General features: G+C 50.2%; 1 protein-coding gene across 1 annotated transcript in view; it reads left to right on the top strand.

The window, feature by feature from the left end:
- MAML1 (mastermind like transcriptional coactivator 1) overlaps window positions 1-13,638 on the top strand; it is a 45,581-nt gene that overhangs the window by 27,748 nt on the left and 4,195 nt on the right. Inside the window, exons 2-4 of the mRNA XM_044262518.1 lie at window positions 6,807-8,219; window positions 10,339-10,578; window positions 12,919-13,015. Coding sequence (XP_044118453.1) covers window positions 6,807-8,219; window positions 10,339-10,578; window positions 12,919-13,015 — 1,750 coding nt within the window. The remainder of the gene's footprint in view (window positions 1-6,806; window positions 8,220-10,338; window positions 10,579-12,918; window positions 13,016-13,638) is intronic.

Here is a 13,638-nt window from a genome sequence, read left to right as displayed (position 1 = left end):
CCCTTTCTCGCTCTCTCTGTGTCAAATAAGTAAATAAAATCTTTAAAAAAATAATTATTAATCTTTTAGGTGTGATAATGGTATTGGGATATCATACACCCATGTATATTTTTAAGAGTTTTTACTTTTCAGAGATACATACTGAAGTATTTGTGAGTTGAATGGTATTATGCCTAGGATTTGTTTCTTAAATAATCCAATTTGGGGGGGTGGGGAATAGGGAGGTGGAAATGCAACAAAATGGCCAAATACTAAGAGTCGTTTAAGTTGGGTGAGGGGCGCATGAGGGTTCAGTGTACTGTACTCTCTCGTTTTGTGTATTTTTTGAAATCTCACATTATTAAATAACATTTCGGAGCCATTGGTGTCCGTTCCCAGCCTGACTTTCAGCACTTCCTGTTATGCCATTTACACTTGAGCAACATTAAACTACGACTCATTTTTTCTGCTTGCCTCCCTTCTGTCCACTCCTCCTCTCAGTGTTTGTTTGCATATCCTTGCCTATGCCTCTCAGCCTGGAATGCCTGCCCCCACTTCTGGATGACTTCTTTGTTCTTTCAGTACCTAACTCGGGTGCCCCCCTCTCCTTCCACCCGTAATACTCTGTCCTGCCTCCATCGCTCCACCATCTCATCCCAGCTAGTGGGAGCAGGAACCATGCCTTATTTGTCTTTTTTATCCCAAGACCCAGTGCCCTGCCTAGAATACAGTAAAAACCAAGTGCTTATCTGAATTTACAGTTATTTTGTGCTCAAGTTGTGTAGGGCAGTGTCTGGCAAATAGTAGGATCTTGTGAATGAGCAGTGCATGGGGATACCTCTGGGAAAAGTGGTGGAAGGATACATAGGACCTCTCTGTACTCTCTTTCCAATGTCCTGTGAACCTCGATACTTTTTAAAATTTTTTAAATTTGAGTATAGTTGATACAGGAACCTATAATTCGTTAAAAATAAAACATTAAAGAAATTATGGTAAAAATGTCTGGACCCCTGAGTATAAAGTTTTCTGGAAAATGCATTTCTCGGAACTTTCCATTTTCAGCATGTTCTTCTAGGTGGATTCAGTGGGAAAGAGTAGTGTTTACTGATCTCTATAGTATTTACCATCCTTCAAAATTGCTGGTGATTCCAAACTATGAAGACAAATAATATCTTAAAAGTGGGAATCTTGGGGGTACCTGGGTGGCTCAGTGGGTTAAGCCTCTGCCTTCGGCTTAGGTCATGATCTCAGTGTCTTGGGATCGAGCCCCCGCATTGGGCTCTCTGCTCAGCAAGGAGCCTGCTTCCCGCTCCCCCCTGCCTATTTGTGATCTCTCTCTCTCTCTCTCTCAAATAAATAAAAAGAAGCCTTTAAGAAAAAATGGGAATCTTGGGGTGCCTGGTGGCTCAGTCACTGAGTGTCTGCCTTCAGCTCAGGTCGTGATCCTGGCATCCTGGATCAAGCCCTGCATCTGGCTTCCTGCTCAGCGGGAAGCCTGCTTCTTCCTCTCCCACTCCCCCTGCTTGTATTCCCTCTTTTGCTGTGTTTCTCTCTCTGTCAAATAAATAAATAAAATCTTAAAAAAAAAAAAAAAGTGGGAATCTTTAGAAGCAGGTTATATTTGGTTCTGTGATATTTTTCCTTTTCTTTAGTGTGTATGTGTGATTTCCTCACTGCATGGCCTGTCACAACACCTTGATGGGCTTCTTCATGCTTGGCAGAGAGCTTGGCACAGAGCTTGCAGCTCTGACTCACTCCCTGCTGCCTGGGTTTCATACCAGACGCCTTGCTCAGCCTCACAGGTGGCAGCAGAGTTGACCTGGACCCTGTCAGACCAGGAGGGAGGTGGGGCTGCCAGGAGGGAGGGTCGGCAGCAGACCCTTCCCTTCCTTTGAGCCCCAGTGCATCCCGCCTTGGGAAGCATCATGCAATCTGACTTTTCATCTGCTGGAAGGCAGGACCAGTGATCCTTCTTCACAGCATGCCTTTGAAGGTTGCGTGAGATTCTGACAGCATGAGGAATTGATTCTGACACCATGAGGAATAGCTAGGGGCAGGTACTGAGCAGTCAGCAAGGCCACTGAGGAAGTAATGATTGGCCCTGTGGCATTTGGCTCAGACTCATGCCTTCCCGAGGTTGCTACTCAACACGGATTTACCGCATTGTCCCTCAAATCAATGAAATCTTGAATGGTGCCTGAAAGTAGGTTGACTTTACCTGGAGATGGTCTTTTCCACCAACAGTCAGGGTTCCTGAGTATCCATACAGAGTACAGAAAGAACATAGGGGAGAAGGAAAAGTGAGCATGGTATTAGGTTGAATTGCTGCCTTTAAAAGTCAAGGATTTGTATGTTTCAGCCTACACTTTGGCAGCACTCCAGGGAGCTGTAGCACTGGTGTACAGCATGGGTGTGGTGGGAAAGTTGGTGGAGAGTTAAAACTAGTGTCGAAGCCAGGAGGACTGTGGAGCTGAGCTCAGGGTGACCAAGACCTAAGGGCAACGAGGTGCCATTGAAGAGCTTTCAGGAGGAGAGGGACAGGATCAGATTTGCCCTTCAATGCAGTCACTCTGACCGTAGTGCGGAATGTAGTTGAGGGCAGAGATTGCAAGGAGCCTGGCTGTAGATGTGGTTGAAATGATTCAAGCAAGAGAAGTTAGTGTGTAGATAGATCCAAGAATGCTGAGGAGGTGGGCTCAGCAGGACAAGGGTGTTGATTGGATGCAGGGAGTGGAAAAAAAGGGGCTAGAGCTGGTCTCTGGTTCTGGCTTATATGACTAGGTGGATGGTAGTGACACTGTTGGGGACAGGAACAGAGAAAGGAAAATGGGACATGGGGAGAGGCTGCTTCAGGTTGGGACAGATTAAGTCTGGATTATCTGTGGTACACCCTGCACATCAGGTGGGTTGTTGGACAGGCAGGGGTCTGGAGCTCTGTCAACATGGTGGGTAGGAGCACATTCATTCACAAATACTTATTGAGTGCCAGGCACTGTTCTAGGTAGTGGGTCTCTGCTTTTCATTCTAATGGGGGAAGCTCGGCTTATTCACGTGAGTGCCTCCATGGGGGACTTAACAAGGACATAGGTTGGAGAGATGGAAAATAGTCATTCTATGACTTTTAGGAGGTGAGGGGCCCAAATTATATGCTCCTAGGGAGATGGGGAAGAAGTGTTTTGGGAAAAGAGAACAAGTGCAAAGGCCCTGAGGCAGACAGCACATTTGAGGAACTGTAAGAAGGCTGGTGTGACTCAGTGTGCTGTACTGTGGGGAGCATGGAAAAGGAGGTTGGATAGAGGGTGAGGGCTGATAGATCAGCACTTGATCCCTGGCAGTTGGGTCTATTCTGAGTGTGATGTTCAGTCATAGGAATTTGAAGCCATGGGAGTAGATAAGATCAGGATGTGTATAGAATAAAAGAGGGGACAGTTGGGTGGCTCATTTGGGTGTCCGATCCTTGGCTTGGCTCAGGTCATGATCTCATGAGTCATGGAAGTGAGCCCCTTGTTGGGCTCTGTGCTCAGTGAAGAGTCTGCTTGGGCTTTCTCTCTCCACTTGCCCCTACCCCCTGCTCATACACTCGCATGCACACTCTCTCAAATGAATCAATAAATCTTTTTTAAAAATTAAAAAAAAGAGGACTCCCATACTTATTTGAAGGGGAGACCTATCTCAAAGGAGACTAGAAGAAACAACCAGAAAAGTAGAAGAGAAAGCAAGATAGTGTGGTAAAGAAATAGGAGGATAGAGAACTTGAAAATGCAGGGAATTATTAAGAGGCAGATGATGGAGGGAAAGACTGAAATTGTGGACTGCATTTAACAGCACCAAGGTCTTTGCTGGCCTCAGGGAAAGCAGCCCTAAAGTCTCCCTTCGACTCATCCCCACCCAGCATCCCCAGAGGATGGAACCCATATTGCAGTGGGTCAGGGTACTGACTCTCCAGGTGGGGGGTGGGGGGTGGTGTTTGGCTGATAGGAGGTTGACTGAAGAAACGAGGACCTGAGAAGGAGCAGGAAGCACTGGTGCTGCCCCAGGTGACTGCCCACATGTAAGGAATATGGAGGAGAGAGCCACCCCTGTCTTGAGCAGCCACACGTGTTTGTTAGCTCAGTGCAAGAGTACAGGTGTTAGCCTGTGGTTAGTCTGACCAGAAAGTGCACTGGAACTTCAGTGGCGGGTGGCAGAGGCCTGCAGGGTCCTTTTGGTGGAAGACTTGGTGAGCATGCAGGGCCTCCAGCTTAGCATCAGGCACTTGGTACCGTTTAACAAAACCCCCTTGCAAAGGAAATGAACACCAGATCATGTTGTCCAGGACCAGATCCTCCTGGAACCCTGATGGTTAGGACGGGAGCCTCTGCACTGAGCACCCACAAGTACCAGATCTGCTGAGAGCAAGCCCGTGTGTTTATCCATGGCAGCCAGTTTGGGATGCCTTATGTCTCTTACACTATTTATTCTTATATAATTTATAATCCGTTCAGGGTGTCTGCCCACTCTGTTGTAAAATCCTAGAGGTTAGTCTCCATGGTTTACCCATCTTTGTCTTCCTCTGCAGTGCCCTGCACATATCAGGCATTCCTGCAAATGCTCCAAATTGAAAAATCTGCCAGGGCCAACACATTCCACACTCCTCACCCCTGCCTACATCATCCCAGGTACACTTTGTGAGCAGTTGAGAAAATGACTGTTTCCTTTGGCCGAAAGTAATGGGATTGCAAAATTGAGTTGTTCCTTTGGAACTTGTCTGCAGCTGTTTGCATGCAGATATTGAAAGAGGGAGTGGTGGCTTTTATAATTGTTCAGGCAAAGAAAGATTCTGTTTCTAATCTGGGACAACCAGCTGACTCATCAAGTGTCCTGACTTTCTAGATTTCCATCTTCCTCCTTAGGAGAGTGGAAAACTGAGCTCCCAGGTTCACAGATGGCCCCAAGCTGACAGTGAGGAACAAATGATTTTCCAAAAAGAAATAATAGAAAGATTAAAAAAATCCAAGGAAAATGAACTCTTTTTGATTTCCTTTTGACGGATTAAATGGCTATGAATTGACTTCCCCAAAGGAAACTTCCCAACAGTAGATCTTAGAAAGGTCCATGTTAAGAGCATGGGTCCCTTCCCCGCTCCCGCCCCTAGGTGGCAGCAGGAAGCAGAAGAACCCACATGAAAGGAAGGCCGCTGTCTTCTTGTAGGGTCCTAGGATCCGCTTACACCTCTGCCCTACTGTTCCGCCTATTGAGTATCCCTAAGCGTTTAGGAGCTAACTTAGGTACCCAGACACGGATTTAGAGAAATACAGACTCGGCCAGGATTTATAGAGCCCTGTGCAGTGGGCTTTAACAGGAAAGAAAGTGGGAAATCTTGAAGTGGGGATAAACAAAGGCAAGGGAGCAATGGAATTGGAACTCCAGATTGAGAAAACTGCCCTCCTTGTTTCCTTGCTCGTTGCACATTTTTATCTAGGCAGGAGTCTGGGTCAGAGTGCTCACGCACGCAGGCTCCTCAGGCTGCTGCGCTGGGTCTGGGTCGCCCTTCTCTGTAGCTGGAGGACAGCGGTCTGGAGTTCTAGGTGCTACCACTCCTCTGGTGGCTATTTAAAGATACAATGAAAGCTACCATTTGGAACTATGTAAATAGCGTGGTGTGGATGCTTAGGGTCAGTGGGAGGAAGGGTGAAGGGCAAAAATGTAACCAAAGTAAGCCTGGAAAGGAGCAGCACCCTGTTAAGAGCTAAGTGTAGGCACCTCCACTTGGAGGAGTCCTGTCCCGGGACTGAAAACGAGGCTGAGGAAGGAGTGGAACGACACCACCTTCTCTCCTCCCCACTCTTGTTGTAGCGTTCTCTTCATGAAACCCCTGCATCTGGAGCCCTGTCTCAGGGCACAATTGCTCAACTGTTTTCTGGAGGGCCTCTGTCTTCTTCTGTAGCCGTGCCTGCTTGGGTCCTGTGGCACATGAATTCCACTGCAACCACCACTTTTGTCTTGATCTGCACATAGCCCTTGTCCCCCCGCACAAGGTGGACAGTTAGGAACGTTAGCTGAACAAACCCTCTGAGGAGAAGAGGGGGAAGCAAGGACAGCAGTGTAAGGCAGACTGGCTGTGCTCAAGGGAATGCTTCTGATAAGAAGTGGGGTTTGTTGAGGCTCATGACTGGGCACAGGGGATTGGAAGCTGCTTGGCCTGCCGCAGGGAGGAGGATGGGCACATGGGAGCAACCCTGCCTGGGGAGAAGGGATGGGGCCAGGCAATGGCTCCTCGAGAGGCTGCGCAGGGCAGGAAGCGTGGCCTGGTGCTCGTGAGCTGCCCCCACTGAGGCCTGAGAAGGAGCCCCTAGCAACCAGGGCTCCTTCCTGCGGAAAGCGATAGAAATCCGCGTTAAATCAGCTTAAACACAGGAGGAATTCTTTGGTTCCCCAAAGTGAAAAGTCCAGGGGCAATGGTCTCCTGTACAACCCGGACTTAGGTAGCACCCTGGAGAATGGATCTGTATCTTCTGGTTCTTTCTCATTGGCTCCATTCTTGGGCACACTCTCCGACTAGACGACTATGGGCAGCATCAGGCTTGCGTCCTGTGGGAAGAGAGGGCCCCAGAAGCCAGGAACCCATGTGCTGACGCAGGCTCGCTTTCCTGGAGCGCAGGTAGTGCTTGGGAGTCAGGCCCAGCCGAGGGACCTGGGAGAAGGGAAGTGGGGGTGGAGGGAGCATGAGCTGGACAAGCACAGTTATTAGTGCTGTGGATGTGGGCCCAGACTGACGTCACCAGCAGGCGTGGAGGGGCCTCCTACATGATGCTGTGTCTTAAGTCCCTCTTGTCTGTGTTTTGCAGCATCTCCACGATACGGTAAAGAGGAACCTCGATAGCACCACCTCTCCTCAGAATGGCGAGCAGCAGAATGGCTATGGAGACCTCTTTCCTGGACACAAGAAGACCCGGCGTGAGGCTCCTCTGGGTGTAGCCGTTGCTTCCAATGGCCTGCCCCCGGCCTCCCCCCTGGGACAGCCTGACAAGCCCGGCACTGAGGCACTGCAGGCTGGCAGCAAGCACTCCCTGGGGCTGGACTCCCTCAGCAAGAAGTGTCTGGCAGATGCGAGCCTCCACTTGAACGGGGGAAGCAACCCTGGGGAGCCCTTTACTCTGAGCCTGAATAAAGAGCTGAAGCAAGAGCCCGTCGATGACTTGCCTTGCATGATCGCAGGGGCCGGGGGCTCCATATCTCAGAGCAACCTCATGCCTGACCTCAACCTTAACGAGCAGGAGTGGAAGGAGCTTATCGAGGAGCTGAACAGGTCAGTGCCCGATGAAGACATGAAGGATCTGTTTAATGAGGACTTTGAAGAAAAGAAAGACCCAGAGTCATCTGGGTCGGCCACACAGACCCCATTGGCACAGGACATTAATATTAAGACAGAATTCTCTCCGGCAGCCTTCGAACAAGAACAGTTAGGCTCTCCACAAGTGAGGGCTGGGTCTGCAGGACAGACCTTTATGGGGCCTTCAGCTGGCCCTGGCAGCACAGAGTCACCCAGCCTGGGTGGCGCTCAACCTCTGTTCCACACCTCTAGTCAGCCCGGGGCCGACAACCCCAGTCCCTCCCTGATGCCGGCATCAGTGCAGGCCCAGAATGCCCCAAGAGCCCTCTCTGGTGTGGTGTTGCCCAGCCAGGGCCCGGGAGGGGCCTCGGAGCTGTCCTCTGCCCACCAGCTGCAGCAGATCGCTGCAAAGCAGAAGCGCGAGCAGATGCTCCAAAACCCACAGCCGGCCACCTCCGCACCAGCCCCAGGCCAGATGTCCCCATGGCAGCAGACAGGCCCCTCCCACAGCCCCCTGAACGTCCCTTATCCCTTGGAGAAGCCTGCCAGCCCTCCTGGCTACAAGCAAGACTTTACCAGCCCCAAACTGCTCATGATGCCGGGAGTGAACAAGAGCTCCCCGCGGCCCGGAGGCCCCTACCTCCAGGCTGGCCACGTGAACCTGCTGAGTCACCCACCGTCAAGTAACCTGAATCAGAGCACCGTGCCTAGCCAGGGCTCGGTGCTGGACTACGGCAACACCAAACCCCTGTCTCATTACAAAGCCGACTGCGGGCAAGGCGGCCCTGCGTCCGGCCAGAGCAAGACCGCCGTCATGGCTTACCTTCCTCAGCAGCTGCCTCATCTGAGCAATGAGCAGAACTCCTTGTTTCTGATGAAACCAAAGCCAGGAAACATGCCCTTCCGGTCACTGGTTCCTCCTAACCAGGTGAGCTCACGGCTTCCCTCTCTGTCACTGTGTACCCCTGCGGTCAGCGAGAGGGAGACAGGGAGCAGCTGCCCTTGGCCTTTGAGTCCCTGGTGGGAGAAAATCGGCTGAGCAAAGTGGGCTCGATTTTGAATAAGCAAAAATAAGGTAGAATTCCCTGGTGTGACTTGGTTTAAAGTATCCATACGTTTGAGACATCACCGGGAACCTGGGCGGAGGCATTGAGTTCTCCTGCCTGCCATGCAGCGTAAATTCAGTCAGGTGTGGTCTGTGCTCTGCAGGTAGCGGTCACACTTGATGTGCTTCTTAGAGGCTTTGCCTTTTTTTATTTTAAACCACCTTTCAGATCTTCACAAAGTATCTTAAGATTTAAACCCCGTGCAGCCTGGCAGAGTCACGTAGCTCTGAAGGGTGGAGAATGGTCAAGCACCAGTCTTACAATGATCACTGTTTGCATTTCTCCTCATGGTCAAATGTGTTCGAAGATGTCTCTTCCCTGGCAACCTTCTCATGGTGATAGCGTGTTCCCCCAACTTCCTCCAGGCCAGAGGGGAGCGCACTTGTTTTCTCCCTCCACGGTGTGTCCCAGACTGTCCTTCGTGTCCGGACATGTAGCTCTCTTGATACTTGTTACCAGTCATGTGGCCACAGTTTTGAGGCATGCCCTGATGTTGGTGTACCTCGTTGTCTCTGGGTCTTCATGACTATAAGGAAGCCTGCAGCCAGTACCCTTGCGGCTTCCGGTGTGGATTTATGAAATTTTAAAAATTAAAATCCCAGTGTTGGTAATGATAAAAATTGGGAAGTCAATGTCCCTCTGGTGAGGAGGGTGTGTACATAGGCCTGGTGCTGGTGGGAAGTAATTTGGCATTAGATAATCTTCTTAAGCCATAAAAATGTTCGTAATCATCAACACATTATACCCCTGCAAGAAACAATTCCTAAAAAAATAGGAAAGTTAGATACAGGATATTCATTGCTTCGTTATTTCTAATTGCCCCAAACTGGAAGCAGGTTGGGCATCTCCCAGCAGGAGTGCATGCATGTAAATGTTGATGCTGTTGCTGCCGCTGCCAGCCAGGAAGCTCTGCACAGCCCCTGGGAGCATCCTTAAGAGCATGACAACTGCCAGTGCTTAGCGCCTCACAAAGCACTGGGAGCCTGAGCCTGGAGACTTGGGGTGGGGGGCTGGTGAGCAAATTACCTCGGTGCATCTGCTTGAAGATTAGACTCTTGTAAGAATGAAATGTCCAGGCTCATCAGGACTGGAAAGTTGAGATCCTTTAAATGATCATTGCTTTTTCCCTTTATCCCTTTTCAAGTTAAATTTTCCCCTTTTTTTCTTTATTTTTTTTTTCCCAAGATTTTGTTTATTTATTTGACAGAGATCACAAGTAGGAAGAGAGGCAGGCGGGAGAGGGGGGTGGAGCAGGCTTCCCGCTGAGCAGGGGGCCTAATGCAGGGCTCAATCCCAGGACCCTGAGATCATGACCTGAACCAAAGGCAGAGGGTTAACCCACTGAGCCACCCAGGCGCCCGTATTTCCCCCCTTTTAAATGTAAGTCATGACGGGATAATACTGTGGAGCCCCTGACAGGACTCTCACTTCTACCCTTTGTGTTAATTGAGAATATTTATTCAAGTTTTCACTGATATTCAGTATTTTGTGAGCATATCTGACAGAAGCCCAGCAGTCTGGTCCCAGGAAAATGCTCTACACAGACAGACACGTGGTACGGCTTCAGGCAGTTCAGGGACAGTCCCATGGCCAGGGATGTGAGGTTGGCCCACTTGAAACATCTTGTCTCCATCCGGCAGAGCCTTCCTCCTTTGGGGGCCCATCTATACTCACGCATTCCAGAAAGTGAGGATTTAGAAGCTCCGGCTGCCGACGGGGAGTCATGCGTGTGAATAGACGGGCTTAGATGTCAAGTCTTGTCTTTACCACTGGTTACGCTGCTTCTTGCTGTGCGGGGATACGCGAGTGTCCGCCTCTCCACCTGGCCCTGGAGGACATGTGCCCTTGGCTCTACAGTGACTGGGTAGAGGGCGGTGGGTAGAAGCTTATAGACTCCACTGTGTGCCCCCGATCTGAAACCCCCCTTCTCTGCGCTCACAGGAGCAGAACCCACCCAGTGTCCCTGTCGCTGCCCCAGCTGGTGGCGTGGGGAGCCAGCCACCCGCTGCATCCTCGGCCAGCACGCGCAGCAGCGCCCCCTATCTCAGCAGCCAGCAGCAGGCGGCAGTCATGAAGCAGCATCACTTGCTTTTGGACCAGCAGAAACAGAGGGAGCAGCAGCAAAAACATCTGCAGCAACAGCAGTTCTTACAAAGGCAGCAGCACCTTCTGGCGGAACAGGTAAAGCGAGAGGGGAGGACGACCCTTGCCAGCTGCATCTTCACCTGCCTTCAGTGTCACTGCTCGGCCGTCAGCCCCGCTGTGTGTGCGTGCGCGTGTGTATGGGCCTGCTGTGTGTCTTTTGCCCTTTCTAAATTTTTTATTATTATTTTTTTAAGATTATTTATTTATTCATTTGGCAGAGAGCACAAGTAGACAGAGCAACAGGCAGAGAGAGAGGAGGAAGCAGGCTCCCCGCTGAGCAGAGAGCCCGACATTGGGCTCGATCTCAGGACCCCGGGATCATGACCCAAGCCGAAGGCAGAGGCTTTAACCCACTGAGCCACCCAGGCGCCCCTAAATTTTTTTTTTTTAACACGATTTTTTTTTTTTTTAAGATTTTTATTTATTTATTTGACAGAAAGAGATCACAAGTAGGCAGAGAGGCAGGCAGAGAGAAAGAGAGGGAAGCAGGCTCCCCGCTGAGCAGAGAGCCCGATGCGGGACTCGATCCCAGGACCCTGAGATCATGACCTGAGCCGAAGGCAGCGGCTTAACCCACTGAGCCACCCAGGCGCCCCCCCCCTAAATTTTTTTTTAAAGATTGATTTATTTATTTTAGAGCGAGAGACTCAAGCAGACTCCCCTTGAGCGACTGAGCCACCCAGGTGCCCCCCCCCTTTGCCCTTTTCAACCCCTTCTCAGGAGTGTGGCGTTTCTCAGGCAGTGGTGGCTTGTGTCAGAAGCAGCTTTCATATCACTTGGTGGGGATTCATGAAGGCAAATCTGTGGCTTAAACTATATTTGTTAGGGATGTTTATCCATGTCCTGTGTCTGCAGCTGCCAGAGCAGTGAGCTCCTTGGTCTCCTTGTTCAATGTGGGATCCACTTTTGTTGTAAGCGTAGCTTGTGATGAGCCAGAATATGACACAGGGAAATGGAAATGTCCCTGTGGCCCTCAAGTTCTATAATCAGGCCTACCAAGCCCCACCCACCCACCCCACATCCTGCAGTTCACCTGCTCAGTCCTCAAGTCTGGTGGGCAGACACCAAGGTGACAACAGTGCTCAGGATTTCAGATTCCATCTTTAAAGTCATAAGAGAAGAAGCAGCTACCCAGAAGACAAAGGTGATTGAGAATGACTTTAAAGCCCACATCTCTGCCTCAGTTCTGCCATTTTTTAAAAATAACAGCTTTATTGGGACTTGAGTCATGTGGCCTTGAATCCACCCATTTAAAATGTACAATTCAATGGTTTTCACTATATTCACACAGGAGTGCAACCATCACCGCAGTCGATTTCAGCCATTTTCAGCCCCTAAAAAGAAGCCATATGCCCATTAAAAGCTACTGCCTACTGGGGCGCCTGGGTGGCTCAGAGGGTTAAGCCTCTGCCTTCGGCTCAGGTCATGATCTCAGAGTCCTGGGATCAAGCCCCACATGAGGCTCTCTGCTCAGCAGGGAACCCGCTTCCCCCTCTGTCTCTGCCTGCCTCTCTGCCTACTTGTGATCTTTCTGTCAAATAAATAAATAAAATCTTAAAAAAAAAAAAAAAAAACTACCACCTGTGTTGTGGTTCACACCAGTTTTTCCCTTCTTCCCGTGGCTGAGCAGTCCTCTTGTGTGGATAAGCTCTATTTGATTTATCCATTCACCGATTGGTGACATTTGGGTTGTTCCTCCTTCTTACGGTTGGAGGTTTTCAGCTCTGTTGAGTGTATTGCAAGAATCACTGGGTCCTGTGCTAGCTCTTACTTGGTGCCCTGTGAGGAGCTGCCAGACTGTTCTCCCAAGCGGCCATGTCATTTTACATGCCCACAGTGGCATGAGAGCACCAGTCTCTCTTCAGCTTTCCCGTACTTGTCTTTTTGGTTCTCGCCATCCTGGTGGGTGTGAAGTGGTATGGCATTGTGGCTTTGATTCGCATTTGCCTGATCTGCCCTCCCAGCTTTGGGAGAGGGACAGCGGGAGAGAGATAATCTTAAGCAGGCCCCATGCCCAGCTCCGAGCCTGATAAAGGGCTCCATCTCATGGTCTTGAGACCATGACCTGAGCCGAAACCCAGAGTGGGATACCCAACTGACTGAGCGACCCAGGCGCTCCCCGCCCAACTTTTTTTAAACCAACACACCACCGTTGTTTTTGTTTTCTTTTTAAAATCATTGCTCCTTAGATCTGTGCCATTGTTCTGTTTCACACAGTTTATTAAAAATCCCCCAAATGAAACCACAAGCATTGTGTCCACAGGAACACATCCATGAGTAACAAACATAGGGGTGTGCTTTTTTCTGCTCTGACTCTATTGTTTTTGTTTTATGTGGGTCTTGTTGTTTTGTTCTTCCATCCTTGGCATTTTCTAGGAGAAGCAGCAGTTTCAGCGGCACCTGACACGCCCACCTCCCCAGTACCAGGACCCATCCCAGAGCACCTTCCCCCAGCAGGTTGGACAGTTCCCAGGTGAGGGGACCGCGGAGGCAGCTCAGGCAGCACAGGACGCAGTGGGTGGCTCTTGCTGTCTGCATGGCTTCCTGCTAGGGGCTAACTAGATCAACTGGCTTGTGTAAACATCAGTGTGCCAGTGGAGCCTGCAGGCCCAGGGTCAGGGGGAAAGGGTCGCAGGGGCAGACCACTTTAGCGGGCACTCTGGCCACGCCGTCTTTTCAAGTAAAATTATTTCTGGCTGGAGGATAGCTAATCAACAGGAAATGGGTTCTGTAATTCTTAAGAAAGTTTCTGCTGTGATGTGCCTTCAAAAAGGGACCCTCTTATTTTCCAGTTAAGGAGCGACTTGGGGTATTTTGTGTGGCCTTTTTGCTGCTTCTCTTTCTTCCTGTCGGCTCACTTTGGTGTCACAGGCAGATAGCACTCTGAGGTCTCAGCTGTCATATCTTAGATATGCTCAGGAACCTGACAGCTTTTGCTTGGGCCATCCCTCCAGGAGTATGAGAGGACCTCACACCCTCCCTCTTTCACCCCGACGGTGCCAGCAGCTCATACACTCCTCACCTGAGTGATCTGAGTAACTGCTGCCTGGGCCTGGAACCACTGTTGCCATCTACTTGCCCTGTTGTCCTGCATTC

Source organism: Neovison vison, chromosome 1 (assembly GCF_020171115.1).
Source record: "Neovison vison isolate M4711 chromosome 1, ASM_NN_V1, whole genome shotgun sequence".
Lineage (NCBI taxonomy): Eukaryota > Metazoa > Chordata > Mammalia > Carnivora > Mustelidae > Neogale > Neogale vison.
Note: the sequence above shows the minus strand (reverse complement) of the source record. Positions and strands in the feature narration are given on the sequence as shown.